Genomic DNA, 15630 nt, shown 5'->3' on the forward strand with positions numbered 1-15630 from the left:
GGTGCTCCTCACTTCCCAGATAGGGCGGCCGGGCAGAGGTGCTCCTCACTTCCCAAACAGGGAGGCCAGGCAGAGGCGCTCCTCACTTCTTCCCAGACGGGGCGGCTGGGCAGAGGCGCTCCTCACTTCTTCCCAGATGGGGCGGCCGGGCAGAGTTGCTCCTCACTTCTTCCCAGATGGGACGTCCAGGCAGAGGCGCTCCTCACTTCCCAGAAGATGGGCGGCCGGGCAGAGGCGCTCCTCACTTCCCATACAGGGAGGCCTGGCAGAGGTGCTCCTCACTTCACAGACGACTCGGCTGGGCAGAGGCGCTCCTCACTTTCCAGACGGGGCGGCTGGGCGTAGGCGCTCCTCACTTTTTCCCAGATGGGGCGGCCGGGCAGAGGCACTCCTCACTTCCCAGACGATGGGCGGCTGGGCAGAGGCGCTCCTCACTTCTCAGACAGGGAGGCCTGGCAGAGGCGCTCCTCACTTCACAGACGGTGTGGCTGTGCAGAGGCGCTCCTCACTTCCCAGACGATGGGCGGCCGGGCAGAGGCGCTCCTCACTTCCCAGACCGGGCGGCCGGGCAGAGGCGCTCCTCACTTCTTCCCAGACGGGGCGGCCGGGCAGAGGCGCTCCTCACTTCCGAGACGGGGCGGCCGGGCAGAGGCGCTCCTCACTTTCCAGATGGGGCGGCTGGGCAGAGGCGCTCCTCACTTCTTCCCAGACGGGGCGGCCGGGCAGAGGCGCTCCTCACTTCCCAGATGGGGCCGCCGGGCAGAGGTGCTCCTCACTTCCCAGACGGGCCGGCCGGGCAGAGGCGCTCCTCGCTTCTTCCCAGACAGGGTGGCTGGGCAGAGGCGCTCCTCACTTCTTCCCAGACGCGGCGGCTGGGCAGAGGCGCTCCTCACTTCCCAGACGATGGGCGGCCGGGCAGAGGCGCTCCTCACGTCCCAGACGGGGCAGCCGGGCAGAGGCGCTCCTCACTTCTTCCCTGACGGGGCGGCCGGACAGAGGCGCTCCTCACTTCCCAGCCGATGGCCTGGCAGAGGTGCTCCTCACTTCCCAGATGGGGCGGCCAGGCAGAGGCGCTCCTCACTTCCCAGACGGGGCGGCCGGGCAGGGGCGCTCCTCACTTCCCACATGATGGGTGGCCGGGCAGAGGCGTTCCTCAGTTCCCAGAGGATGGGTGGCTGGGCATAGGCGCTCCTCACTTCCCACACGATGGGTGGCCGGGCAGAGGCGCTCCTCAGTTCCCAGACGATGGGTGGCCGGGCAGAGGCGCTCCTCCCTTCCCAGACGGGGCGGCCGGGCAGAGGCGCTTCTCACTTCTTCCCAGATGGGGCGGCCGGGCAGAGGCGCTCCTCACTTCCCAGATGATGGGCAGCCGGGCAGAGGCGCTCCTCACTTCCCAGATGGGGAGGCCTGGCAGTGGCGCTCCTCACTTCCCAGATGGGGCGGCCGGGCAGTGGCGCTCCTCACTTCCCAGACGATGGGCGGCCAGGCAGAGGTGCTCCTCACTTCCCAGACGGGGATGCCTGGCAGAGGCGCTCCTCACTTCCCAGATGGGGCGGCCGGGTAGAGGCGCTCCTCACTTCCCAGATGATGGGTGGCCGGGCAGAGGCGCTCCTCACTTCCGAGACGATGGGTGGCCGGGCACAGGCGCTCCTCACTTCCCAGACGGGGCGGTGGCTGGGCAGGGGCTGCAATCCCAGCACCCTGGGAGGCCAAGGCAGGCTGCTGGGAGGCAGAGACTGCAGCGAGCGAAGACCATGCCACCGCACTCCAGCCCGGGCAACACTGAGCACCGAGTGAGCGAGACTCTGTCTGCAGTCCCAGCACCTTGGGAAGCCGAGGTGGGCAGAGCACTGGGGGTCAGGAGCTGGAGACCAGCCTGGCCAACATGGCGAAACCGCGCCTCCAGCCAAAGGAGAAAAAGCAGGCAGCGGTGGTGGCGCGTGGGCAATCCCAGGCAGCCTGCAGGCCAGGGCAGGAGAATCACGGGAGCCGGAGGCAGGGAGTCTGCAGCGAGCTGACTAGATTCCAGCCTGGGTCACAGAGGGAAGAAAAAGAAAGAAAAGAAAAGAAAAAGAAAAAAAAAAGAGAAGAAAAGAAAAGAAGAAAGGAAGGAAGAAAGGAAGAAAGAAAGAAGGAAGAAAGAGGAAGGAAGGAAGGCAGGCAGGCAGGAAGGCAGAACTTATTTTTTTTAAATCAAGTTCATTTAGGTATAATTGACAGAGTAAAATTCACTGCTTCTAACATGCAGTTAGATTAGTTTGATGACACACACCCAGACACATACACTCTCACACACACGTATAGTCATTTAGCCACTGCCATGATTAAAATAGAGAATATTTCCATCACCCCGAAAAGGTTCTTCATGTCTCTTTGCAGTCAATCCCCTTTTCTTCTCACCTCTGGACCATGTAGTTTTAGCTTTCCAGAATGAGCTGTAAATGGAATAATAGGGCATGTCACCTTTTGTGTTTGGCTTCCTTCACTTAGCATGATGAAACTCACCCACTTGTTGGATGTCTCAGTGTTTTGCTTGTTGTTGCTGCCTGGTACTCCAGCATGTGAATGTCAGTGTGCCACAATTCCTACACTGTATAGCTATTCGCCACTTGAGGGACATTTGGACTGCTTCCTTCAGAGTGATTCTGATGCAGATGCTATAGACATTTGGGTACAGGCCTTTGAGTGGATACATGTTTTCATTAACGTTGGGTTAAAAACTCAAGAGTGGGATTGTTAGGTCATATGGTAAGTGTGTGTTTAATTCTGTGAGAAACTGTCAGACCGTTTTCCGAAGTGGCTGTGCCATCTTGCGTTCCCACCAGCTGTGTTTGAGGAATCCTGTCGTTCCACATTCTCATCAGTGTTTGGTGTTGTCAGCTTTTGTTTTTCTTTTTTTTTGAGATGGAGTTTCACTCTTGTTGCCCAGGCTGGAGTGCAGTGGTGTGATCTTGGCTCACTGCAACCTCTGCCTCCCAGGTTCAAACGATTCTCTTGACTCAGCCTTTTGAGTAGCTGGGACTACAGGCATGCACCACTGCGCCTGGCTAATTTTTTGTACTTTTAGTAGAGACAGGGTTTCACCAGGTTGGCCAGGCTGGTCTTGAACTCCTGACTTCAGATGATTTGCCCGCCTTGGCCTCCCAAAGTGCTGGGATTACAGGCGTGAGCCACCGCACCTGGCCTGGTGTTGTCAGCTTTCTAAAAGTCATTTTGGCAGGTAATGGTATTATTGTGACTTGACTTTTCCTAATTACTAATAATGTTGAGTATCTTTGCCTGTACTTATTGCCTTCTGTATCTTGGAAGACTTAGTTTTAAATGAAGATTATTTTAATTATAAAAGTAACCACTTTAAAGTTCTAAGAAATTCTAGTTTGTTAGAAATTCTGTATGTTACCTTAAACTCTTTTTCCTCTGTATACATTGTTCTTCTCCTTATGTCATCATAGCAATAGTTTCTAGGAAATACCCCAGCTCCCTCATCTCATCTTATACATGCACAGTGCTCTGAGCCCTTCAGTAAAGCCAGAACACACCAGGATGGCCTCCTTGATTCACTGTTTCCTGACAAATCCTTTATTAAGAGGCCATGTCTGAGACGCTCATTAGTAAAAAGTTACTCGGACTGAGTACGGGAGATGAAGGCATATTAAAGAGAAAACCTTCTATATTTGGCAGTTCTGAGCCCAGAGTCTAAAATAGCCAAGCCAAACAGTTTCATTGTTATGGCCACCGGGCCAAGGGGACTGACTCAAAGTGTAAACTGTGAAAGGTACTGAGTGCGTAGTTCTCTAGCGAGAAAGGCCAAGTAACCCATCCCTGAGGAGCCCTTGACCACTGCACAGAGAGCCGGTGGGAGAATCATTCTCATTCACTAGGGGGGGAAGCTAGATGTTCAGAAAAAACTCTCAACTTCTTATGTACACACACGTGCACGCACAAGGTAAGGCAGTCATTCAAGTTCCAATATTTCTAATCAACTGAATCAAATTTAATTTGCAGAGAAGGGATAATTTCTGCAACTTTATTACTTTATAAGCACTCCAAGTTTAGACAGTCTCTATGTAAACCATTTTGACCCTGCCTCTGTTCCAGACAGTTTCAGAGTTGGACTGCTCTGCTCCTCTTCACTTTGTGCAGCACGTGTTGTAAGAACATTCATTTGACGTTAATACCCACTGCCTTGCTTTGAAAATGATCTTTCCATTTTTATCTCCTCACCTTCTTATGAGCTCCTTGAAAACAGAAACCACATGTCATGTCATACTTCTCTGTACCTCACAGAACTCTTCCACAGCCAGACTCACTACATGCTGTAGAGTGACTCAATGAATGAAGTACCGCAAACATCTGAATTTTAAATAAGGGGCCTAGTTCCCTACTTCTTCTAGCTTCTGTGGGCTTGCCATATTTTTCCTTTTTAACAATAACTTTTTAAAAATAGTAAAAAATAACCATGTATTTCCTTGCACCTCTTGGAAATCACACAAAAGCTATTAGAAGAATGAGGGAAAATGCAAATGCGTTTGAAACCATGATATCATGAAAAGACAATCTACAAGAGGAAGGGCTGCCTAGTGTGTGAGGTCTAAGGGGGTCCGAGAAGATTCCAGGAAAGGACCCCTGTGACAGCAAATCGTAGGCGAGGCCAGCAGCTTTCCAAAGTAGACAGCGTGCCTTGAAGGGTATGACCCATGGTCCCTTGTTTGGAGGAACAGAATGATGGGTGCATGGGCTGGAGGTGGAAGCTCCCTTCCCTGGACGTTGTATGGCTGAAGGTGAAGCAGGGAGGGCAAGGCTGTAAAAGAAGATGTGCAGGAACTTTCAGACAGCAGTTACTGAGAGGCGGGTGGAGAAGACTAGTTCCACACCATCAGCCCCTGTAGATCAGGAATAAGTGAGCCAAAAGCATCTAATCACATACAACCCTGATCAAAGAAAGAATTTCTACTAGCCCAGAACATAGCCTGGCTGCTTCCCCACAAACCCTTCTAGAAATGGCTGATAGAGGAAGAAATCACAGTATGAAAAGACGAGTAATAAACAAAAAAGTAATTCATTCATGAGCTACACAAACATATCATGAGATAAAGGGGGAAAGCAGCAGAAAAAGCGAAAGGCAAATGAAGAATATGTACCAGAAAAATGCTGTAACAACATAGGTCAAAGTTCTAACCACATATACTACCAAAATGTAAAGTATTAATAAATCAGTCATCTCTATAAAAATAAGAGTTTAAAGCAGAGGTATAGTTCTAGAGAGAATATCTGGCAAGACAATAGAAGACACTGAAGCTGTCTTAGGAAAGAAATAGAAAAGAACAATTAAGAAGTGGAGAAATTCTTGCCTTTGAGAAATGAAAAACCAATTTGAACACAATGCAAAGGAGAATAGATTCAGTGAGGGAAAGGCAAGACAGGACTAAGAGTTGCAAAGTAAAATGGAAATAAGAAATAAGCAGAGTTTAATCCAGGCACGGTGGCTCACGCCTGTAATCCCATCACTTTGGGAGGCCGAGGTGGGCGGATCACTTGAAGCCAGGAGTTCGAGACCAGCCTGGCCAACATGGTGAAACCCTGTCTCTACTAAAATTACAAAAATTAACTGGGCATGGTAGTGCATGCCTATAGTCCCAGCTACTCAGGAGGCTGAGGCAGGAGAATCACTTGAACCCAGGAGGTGGAGGTTGCAGTGAGACAAGATCGAGCCACTGCACTCTAGCCTGGGCAGGGAGACTTTGTCTCAAAAAAGAAGAAGAAGAAAAAAGAAATAAGTAGAGTTTCAAAGGTTGTATGTATGTATGTATGTATGTATGTATGTATATAGTCTGTAACCCTTTTGGTAAAAAAAAAAAAAAAAGATATATATACACCCCCCGCCCACACACATACACAATAAATATACTTCAGGAATACATCTGAAAATAAAAGAATGCTTGAATCTATAAGTTAAAGGGACACATGTAGCAGAAAAAACTGACCCAGTGAACAATATTAGGACACACTTTTGTTTGGTTACTATACTTTAAAGATAGAGAAAGAGTCACCAAGTAGCCAGGCTGAAAGTTTGTCACCTATATAAGGAGAACAAATTGTTATCATTTGATGAAGACAGTCAATGCCTGCAGTGACCTCAAGAAAATAAAGTGCAATCCAATGATTTTTATTATTATTTTTTTGAGACAGGCTGGAGTGCTGTGGCATGATCTCAGCTCACTGCAACCTCTGCCTCCCATGTTCAAGCGCTTCTCCTGCCTCAGCCTCCTGAGTAGCTGGGATTACAGGTGTCCATCACCACACCCGGCTAATTTTGGTACTTTTAGGAGAGATGGAGTTGGTCAAGCTGGTCTCGAACTCCTGACCTTAGAAGATCTGCCTGCCTCGGACTCCCAAAGGGCTGGGATTACAGGTGTTAGCCATCACGCGTGAATCCAGTGAATTTTATAACCAAGCTCTCATTTCTATGTAAAAGCAATAGCCAATCATTTAAACATATCTCAGATAATATAGTTCCTATGATCCTTTCCCAAAAATGTTGTTAGAAAAAAATTCGGTAAGTACAGTGATGAATGGAGTAATGTGTCAGCATTATTGGTAGTGATCATTGAAATTGATATTAAAACGAGTGTGTTTTTGGCTACAAAACAGAATATAATATCACAAATCTGAAAATAAATGTTATAACTCCCAAAGACTGAAAACAGAAAAGAGAGAATGTTGGAGATGGTGTAATACACTGATTTCTTCAATACACTTGTTTTTTGGAAAAGTATCATTAAAAACTGATAAGTATAATTAGTTCAGCAGCAATATATTTTTAAAAACTGATAAGTAATATCCTAGGTATATTTTAAGATATAAAGGAAAACACTAAAAGTAATGATATAATCAACTAAATCAGGTCATGAAGGGATGGTTTGAGGAGGAAGCAGAAATATACGAATTTTATGATTGTTCATAATAGGAAGTTAATTAATACTGTCTAAAGAAATAGGGTATTAATTATATAAGGTTATACAGGTAATCATTTGACTAAAAATGCAGCCCTTCCAAATTATCAGGAAAAATACAGATAACCAACACATACTGAAGATAAAAGACACCAGAAGCAATAAAAAGCCCTAGTGTGAATAGATGATAGAATATAAATAGATGACAGCATTGATATGACAGAATTGACATGATAGAATTAAGACCAAACATTTCCGACATTTAAATAAATGAAAAGAGGCTTAACTCCTTTATTGGAAAAAATGAGATGACTCCCTAGCTTGATTACAAAGCCAAATCCAGCAATATGCTGCATATATGAAGTATAACTTTTCCTGAGAAAAGCTAAAAAAGAAAGAATACTCAAAAGCATGCTAGGGAAATATATAGCAAGTGTCATAATCTAATCAAAGTTGAATTTATGGGAAAAGATACTAAATAAGATAAGGAGGGCCCTAAATAATGATAAAGAAGGAATCCTCAATGATTTTAAAGGGGGATTTTATAAAATATTTAATACATAGAAAATTCCAATAAAATTTAAATTGCTCTAAAGCATAGAAAAAGAAGGAAATTTTCCAAGTTTAAAAAATAAATTAGCATAATATTGGCACCAAAGAACAACAAAGATAAAGGAAACAAGGAAACTACAGACAAATGTTTATGAATATTGATCTAGAAATCCTAAACAATATGTTATCAAACAGTGGAGAGCATTAAAATAATTATTATTCTATGTCTAAGATGAATTACTCCAGGAGTGCAAAGATGGCTCAGTATTAGAAAATCTCAGAATACAAATCATATTTATAAGTCAAAAGAGAAAAATTATATTATTATCTCCATTAATACTGAAAGGCATTCAATAAAATTTCCACCTCTACATTTGTTTTAAAAATTTCTAAGAGATGATGTAACCATTTATATCATCAGGAAATAGGTAGTGGAGAGAGGGATTGGGAAAGAAATAGAAATATATGAATTTTGTAATTAGTCATTGTAGGGAGTAAGAAATTATGCAAATAATTGCAATAGAAGAAGCTTAAAAGTAATACCCTAAAGGATAGAACTTTTTCTGATTTATTATTCCTATTTTAATCATGTTTTCAAAACAAAGCTCAAGACTGTTTCTAGGAATACAAAATCGAGCATGGAACAAAGTGAGATTTACAGTTTCTGACATCCAATAAAAAATTACCAGGCATACAAAGAAGTAGGAACAGAGAACCTATCTTGAGGAGAAAAATAAATCAATTCAAACTGACCTAGAAATGGCACAGATGATAGAATTAGTGGACATGAACATTAGAACAGTTATGATACCTATATTCTCTATGTTTAAGAACCTAGAGTAAAGATTGAGCATGTTAAGTAGAGATAAGGAAAAAAATTTAAGTCCCAAATTAAACTTCTAGAGATAAAAACACAGTGTCCAAGATAAGAAATACACCACATGAGTCAACAGCAGATTAAACATTATGGAAGAAAAGATCAGTGAACTTGAAGATAGCAATTGAAACTATCAAAAAGGAAAGACAGAGAGAATCAGTGAACTGTGATACAATTCAGTGAATGTAATCGGAGTCTGTAGAAGTGAGTAGGAGGGGTTAATAGAGAGATAGAAATAATGCTTAAAATTTCTTCAAATTTGATGAAAACTTCAAATACATAGATCTAAGAATCTCGATAAATACTAACCACAAAAAACATCAAGAAAGGCACATCATAAAAATCTTAAAAGGCCAGCCTGGCCAACCTGGTGAAACCTCCTTTCTACAAAATATACAAAAATTAGCTGGGTGTGGTGGTGCATGCATATAGTCTCAGCTACTATGGAGGCTGAAGTAAGAGGCTTGCTTGAGCCTGGGAGGTGGGGGTTGCAATGAGCCGAGATCACGCCACTGTACTCCATCCTGGGCAATAGAGCGAGACCTGTCTCAAAACAAAAACAAAAACAAACAAAAACCTTAAAAAGCAATAAGAGAAAAAAGATATCACAAATAGGAACAAAGATAAGAATGACAGAAAATTTCTCATTGGAAATGATACAAACAAGAAGATGGTAGAAAAACATCTTTAAAGTACTGAAAGAAAGAAAGGGAAACTGCCAATCTAAAATTCTTGACCCAGCAAAAATACTTTCAAAAATGAATGGAAAATACAGACTTTTTCAAACGTACAAAGTCTGAAAGAATTAATCACCAGCAGACCTATACTACAGGAAATATTAGTCTTGAAGTTCTTTCAGAAAAAATGAAAACAGTATCAGATGGAAATCTACATCTACACAAAAAAGTGAAGAGCAGTGAAAATAACTACATAGGTAAATGGAAATATTTATTTTTTTCTGGTTATTTTCTTTAAAAGACAATGAACTGTTTAAAGCAGGTATTGGCAAACTTTTCCTGTACAGATCTGGATAGCTCATGTTTTAGGCTTTGTGGATCACATACAGTCTCTGTTGCATATTATTCTTTGTTTTTTAAAAAACCTTTTAATCATGTAAAAACCATTTCTAACTCAAAGCTAAAAATGCTGTCTTTGGCCTGTGGGCTGTAGTTTGCCAATCAAAACAATAGTCACAATGTGTTGTGCAGAGGCTGGGTGGAAGAAATACGAGTGTACTATTGTAAGTTTCACATATAATCTATGAATGCTGCAATATTACTTGAAGGTACTGTTAGAGTTAGGTTTACTGTAAACCTAAATCAAAAATTAAAAAACAAAATAATTATAGCTATTAAGCCAACACAGAAGATAAAGTGAAATCATTTAAAATAACTTATAAGAAGGCAGAAAAAGAAAGAAAGGGTTGCAAAGGACAAACAGAACAAAAAGAAAACAAATAGCAAGATGATATATTTAAACTCAGTCATGTTAGTAATCACAAGAAATACAAATGGTCTAGACACTCCAGTTAAAAGGCAGAGATTGTCAGATTGGACAAAAAAGTGAAACTCAACCACACGCTGTCTACAAGAAACTCACTTTAAATATAAGGAGAGAAAGATAGTTTAAAAGTGAAAGCATCCCCAGCAACTCATCGGTGGAAAAAGCAACTAGTCACAGTTTAAATCTCATTCTCCCGAGAAAATGCTCATCTTAGCACAGACGAAAGCTTGCAGCCACAGGCAAGGAGCTCGAAGTTAGAATTTCAATGATTAGTCTTATCTTTCTCAACACTATAAATTCAGCACCAGATTATCCTCATCAACACTGCAGATCCCCCATGGTGCTAGTGCTAGAAGCTGGAATACATGTTTTTCTTGGGAAGATCTATTTAAGGCCTGTTGCCCTGTGCAACAAATCTCTGGGTCACATGCATAAGGAACCACATTCATTGACCCTTAACCAATGAATGCCAATGGCAGATCCCTCATTCTTATTGGGTCTCCTTTCTTCCCCATGTGCCTCCTCTAAGGGTCACTTGTTGGCTATTGAGGTCATGGGTTGGTTAGTCAGTCCCCAGTGCAGATCAGTCAGGATTTCCCTCCTGGCTTGACCCCGCTCCCAGGATCTAAGGGCTGGGAAGGGCCCAAATCCCACTAAACTCAGTCACTCCCAGACATGTGCTTTCCTCACAGGTGATGACAGGTCATGGACCTAGAACAGGAGTGAGGTAAGATTGAAGTTTAGAGCAGGGAGCATGTGTTCTTTTTATCTTTGTAAGACTTGTAGCAATTCTTCAGGAATTATACACCTAAGAACTAAATATTTGAATGTATAGTTAAAAAGAGGTAGGCTCTCTGCTATTGCATGGGCAATGGATGGCTCATACCCACTTTCACTCTAGCTTGTTACCTCCTCTCAATACCCTCTGGGCTGGTCCTCATGTTTCCTCCTGAGCCCTGCAGTTTTCTTCTGAGGTGCTGAGCACTGGACACCCACAGCAAGCTGCAGGTATTGGCATTGTGTTTGTTTTAGCATCAGGTTAACATTTGGAAAAATGAACCACAGAATTATCATGTTTTTTGTCCTTTGTATTTTATCAGGAACCTCGGAGTGATGGTGTGTTCCTCCCTGTGTGACATAGGTGGGATAATCACCCCCTTCATAGTCTTCAGGCTGATGGAGGTTTGGCAAGCCTTGCCCCTCATTTTATTTGGTAAGATTTTGTGAAGCGTATATTATTCCTTCTTTTCCAGCTCGGCAGTGGGCTCAGCATGGGTGGAACTGAGTGTGAGTACTCAGTGATATTTGTTGAGTGAAGGGAATGATATCTCTCAGTGAGTTTACAGAAGGCAAGGATGGTGCATGCTCTTGGGATGTCTCCTGGCTTATTCTCTCTTGCTTCATGGGAAAGATAAGAAGCCATTCCTGGGATATGGGTCAGGGATTTCCATCCTCTGGCTCTGGACTCCAGTCATTCATACTACAGGACAGAATCTGAGAGACCTTTTGACATAGTCTCCTGATAAATCTGATCACCAATTCTTACACATTTAACATATAATTGCTAGAGTCTTGAAGATGCTGAATTATCATCTCTCTTCTGTGTCTAGATCTTAACAATTGAGAACACTCACAAGGAGATGAGTGGGAATCAAAGTTCTGTATCAGCTTTCTTCCTGATACAGTTGGGTGAGAAAAGGGAGAGGGGATTCCTACTTATCTCTCCAAACCTAGGCCAGGGAACTTCCAAGACTCTGCTTACCCACTTGATAGAAGGCAACAGTTGCTGGTTGTTTGCAGAGCCGGCCATGCCTGGGCACAGCTGAATACAAAAAGAGGGATGGAGGAAGAGATAGGGAAAGGGAGAAAGGAAGATGGGGAGAGAAAGGGAAGTAGAAGGTGAGGGGAAAAAAGAGAGAGAAAAGAGTGATGGGAGGGGTCCACCCTGCCCACATATAGACTGTTCTTTATAGTTAATTCTATGTGTATATGTACCCCAATCAACAAATCCTCAAATACTTAAACGTCAGTTACTACGGAACTTTATACTTCTATAGAAGTAAAATGAAGGCAATGTTTCCTTTACTTACTCTGACATTTCCCCAGTTATCTGATTGTTTTAATTTTCCTTTATAAATATTCCTAACTTTTTTTCTTTTAAAAAAATAGTATCTCTCCCATCTGTGTTGTCTCTCCTTCTCTTTGGCTGGCTGTGATTATTTCTGTAATGACATTGGCTGTGCTCTAATGGCTCCATTTGCAATCTGTTTCCTTTGAAGCGGTGTTGGGCCTGCTTGCTGCGGGAGTGACGCTACTTCTTCCGGAGACCAAGGGGGTCGCTTTGCCAGAGACCATGAAGGACGCCGAGAACCTTGGAAGGTGAAGCCCATGGTGCCCAGGACTCCGAGGCGCATGAGTCTGACGCACCCTCCAAAAGGGGCCTAATATCACTCCACATTCTCCATTTCCTCCACCTTAAAAGTTTAGGAGAGCTTTACAGATACTTGTATGTCTTTTTATTACTCCCAGAACTGCTGTGAGGAGAAAAACCCATGATAGCCACTGACTTTATGTAAGAAAATAATGAAGAGCAAGACTTGACAGTTACCTGTTCTCAAGTGCATGGCAGAGAATGATTTGTCTGTGATGTTGGCTGTGGTGCACCAAGATCCCTAGGTCACCCCAAGAGTTAATGACTCTGAGTGGGGAACATTTTAAAATCAATCTTCTGTCCTCTGAGCAATTGTTGTCTCAGATTCTTTAGTAACTTTTTTCACAAAATTCTTTTGACAGAGAGCAAGGTTTGCTGGAGTTTCATATTTTAGTCTTAGAGCAATAAAAAAGGAAAGGAAGGAACAGTGCTTGATGAGGTGATCTCTCTCAGGATCCTTTACAGGCTCAGTTCTATGGATTCCACAGCAAGGATGCATGTGTCCTCGTGAATAGAGAGAGAAAAGTCTATGCGGTCCTACGACTTACATTTGAACCTAGGTCACCTGACTCAGTAGGCCATGTGACTTTGGGAGTGTCATTGAACCCTATGGAGCTTTATTTTTCATTTAATTTCCATGCCTGAAAAATAGTCACAATAACACTTAATTTACAGAGTTTCTATAAAGATCCAATCAGATTAAGTGGGTGATGGTGACTAATCTATTGCCTGGCACATAGTAGGTGTTTAATAGAGCTCAGATTTTCTCCATTCTTCTTGCAAATTGTGCTATTTCCGCAGTGATCCTCAAAACTAAGTGTGCAGAAGAAGCACAAAAGGAACATGCTAAAATGCTAAATTCCTTGGCCTTCTTGGTTTTTGGTTTAGAATGTGAATGATGCAACTCAGGAATCTGTTTGAATAATCTCTGCCAACAATGCACATGCAGTTAGGCACTCTGTACACTTCACTTGGGGAAATTCTAGATTTCTCAGTACTGATAAGGGCAAAACACATTTTAACAGTAAATACATTTTCTAGTTGCTGATGATTTCCTTCTTTTTGATCCCAAATGGTGTGTTATCTGATTTAAAGATGTTTCATTCTAGTTTGTTAACAGCCACTTGGTTGTCTTTTTTTTCTCTTTTTTGACGTGGAGTTTCCCTCTTGTTGCCCCGGCTGGAGTGCAATGGCACTACCTTGGCTCACCACAACCTCCGTCTCCCAGGTTCAAGTGATTCTCCTGCCTCAGCTTCCTGAGTAGCTGGGATTACAGGCGCATGCCATCATGCCCGGCTAATTTATTATTTTTAGTAGAGACGGGTTTTCTCCATGTTGGTCAGGCTGGTCTCGAACTCCTGACCTCAGGTGATCTGCCCATCTCAGCCTCCCAAAGTGTTGGGATTACAGGCGTGAGCCACCACGCCTGGCCCGATAGTTTTTTAAGATGTTCTGCTTAATCCCTTCACTCCCTCATCCTAATCATTCCCGCCCTGCCAGGGGAAGCGGGTGCTGCTGCCAAGAGCCCTGAACCCGCTGTGCATCCTTGGTTCTTGACGATACTCTTCACACGTTATAATAATTGTTTATTTCATTGTCTGTCTTCTCTACTATACCAATTCCATAAATAGTAGCCACAGTCTATGGCCAGAGTGATCATGTTGATTACTCCTTCTTCCCCACTTGCAAGGGGAGAATGTCAGGAACGGAAGTGACTGTAACTCTAGCTAAGCTTCACTGCGTGTGTGTCAGCCTCCCTGAAAGCTCATGTGCATTTCACTGAATCCTCCCAAAACATTGGGAGGCAGCTTCTATGGTTACCAGACCCATTCCACAGATGAAGGAGATAGGGATATGTATCCCCAAAGTCACCGGATTCAAAATGAGTTAGCCAGGAATGTGATCAACCTTCCACTTCAGGGCTTGTCTGACTCTTTCTGGAAAGGGCCAGATAGTAAATATTTCAGGCTTTGGGGCCCTGTGGTCTCTCTTGCCACTACCCTGTTCTGCCCCTGCATTGGAAAAGTAGCTATAGACAATGCGTGAAGGAATGGTTGTGTCTGGATTCCAGTAAAATGCTATTTATGGATGTTGAATTTGAATTTCATGTAATTTTTTAAGTGTCTTGAAATATTTTCATTTTTTCCAACTATTTAAAATGTAAAAACCATTTGTAGCTCACAAGTTGTACAAAAGCAGGCTATAAGCTCGATTGGGGCCACAGGCTGTAGTTTGCTATGCCCTTTTCTTCTTTGTTGTTTGCCATCCTTACTTTCTCTTTGTCTTGACACTTATTCATTTCCATGTACAACTTTGCAACAGTTTCATCATCAACAAACTGATTGCTTATTTATTTATTTTAACTCCAACTTTTAATTTTGTTGTTACAGAAAAGCAAAGTCCAAAGAAAACACAATTTACCTTGAGGTCCAAACCTCAGAACCTTCGGGCACCTGAGAGAGATGCTTTGCGGCGATTTAGTGTTGGAGGGATGAAGATGGAGTTATCCTCTGCAGAAATTCGTAGACGCCTTCACTTCTCTGTATTCTTCCTCATACTTGCCTACCCCCAAATTAATATCAGTCCTAAAGAATGGTTTGCGTGGGCTTTGTCTTATTTTGTTTTCTTTCTTTTAAGTTCTCCAAAGCCTTGGCTATCTTCCACCTGTGCATTCGATCTAGGGAAAGCTGTTGGTGCTGTTGGTATTGAGTACTTAATTATCTAAAGGATTTGAAGATCAGTGGAATTTAAATATTGCTATAAAAGAGGGCTGTGTAATTGGATTCCTAGAATAAGTATTCTAGAAAGAATTTTCTAGAAAGAAAATTGGTTTGATTCACTCTCTGAAAGAAAATGCCTTTGCATTTGTATGTATCTATATTGGTGAAAGCCTTTCAACATGGAGATTGCTTGGAGAGTACAATCTGCCTTCCATATCTGTGGGTTCCACATCTTTGGATTCAACCCACTGCAGACTGAAAATATTTGGGTAGCTGGGGTTGGTGGCTCATGCCTGTGATCCCAACACTTTGGGAGGCTGAGGGAGGAGGATTGCTTGAGCCCAGGAGTTTTTGACCAGCGTGGGCAACAGTGAGAGCCTGTGTCTACAAAAAGGGGAAAAAAGTTAGCTGGATGTGGTGGCACACACCTGTAGTCCCAGCTATTAGGTTAGGCAGAGGTGGGAGGCTCACTTGAGCCCAGAAATTCAAGGCTGCAGTGAGCCATGATTATGCCATTGCACACCAGCCTGGGCGACAGAACAGGAGCCTTTCTCAAAAAAAAAAAAAAAAAAAAAAAAAAAAAATTTGTGCAGA

At 43.2% G+C, this 15630-nt stretch overlaps 1 protein-coding gene across 2 annotated transcripts in view; it reads left to right on the forward strand.

Annotated features, from left to right (window-relative positions):
• The window catches only part of SLC22A1 (solute carrier family 22 member 1), a 65459-nt gene extending 50553 nt beyond the window's left edge, over positions 1–14906 (forward strand). The window contains exons 9-11 of one of the 2 annotated variants that reach the window (XM_055268750.2): positions 10986–11098; positions 12165–12264; positions 14707–14906. In XM_055268750.2, the coding sequence (XP_055124725.2) occupies positions 10986–11098; positions 12165–12264; positions 14707–14773 (280 nt within the window). In that variant the 3' untranslated portion in view covers positions 14774–14906. The remainder of the gene's footprint in view (positions 1–10985; positions 11099–12164; positions 12265–14706) is intronic. The other variant, XM_055268771.2, reaches the window with a different exon arrangement.
• Positions 14907–15630: the final 724 nt, after the last annotated feature.

This window comes from Symphalangus syndactylus, chromosome 2, assembly GCF_028878055.3.
Source record: "Symphalangus syndactylus isolate Jambi chromosome 2, NHGRI_mSymSyn1-v2.1_pri, whole genome shotgun sequence".
NCBI lineage: Eukaryota > Metazoa > Chordata > Mammalia > Primates > Hylobatidae > Symphalangus > Symphalangus syndactylus.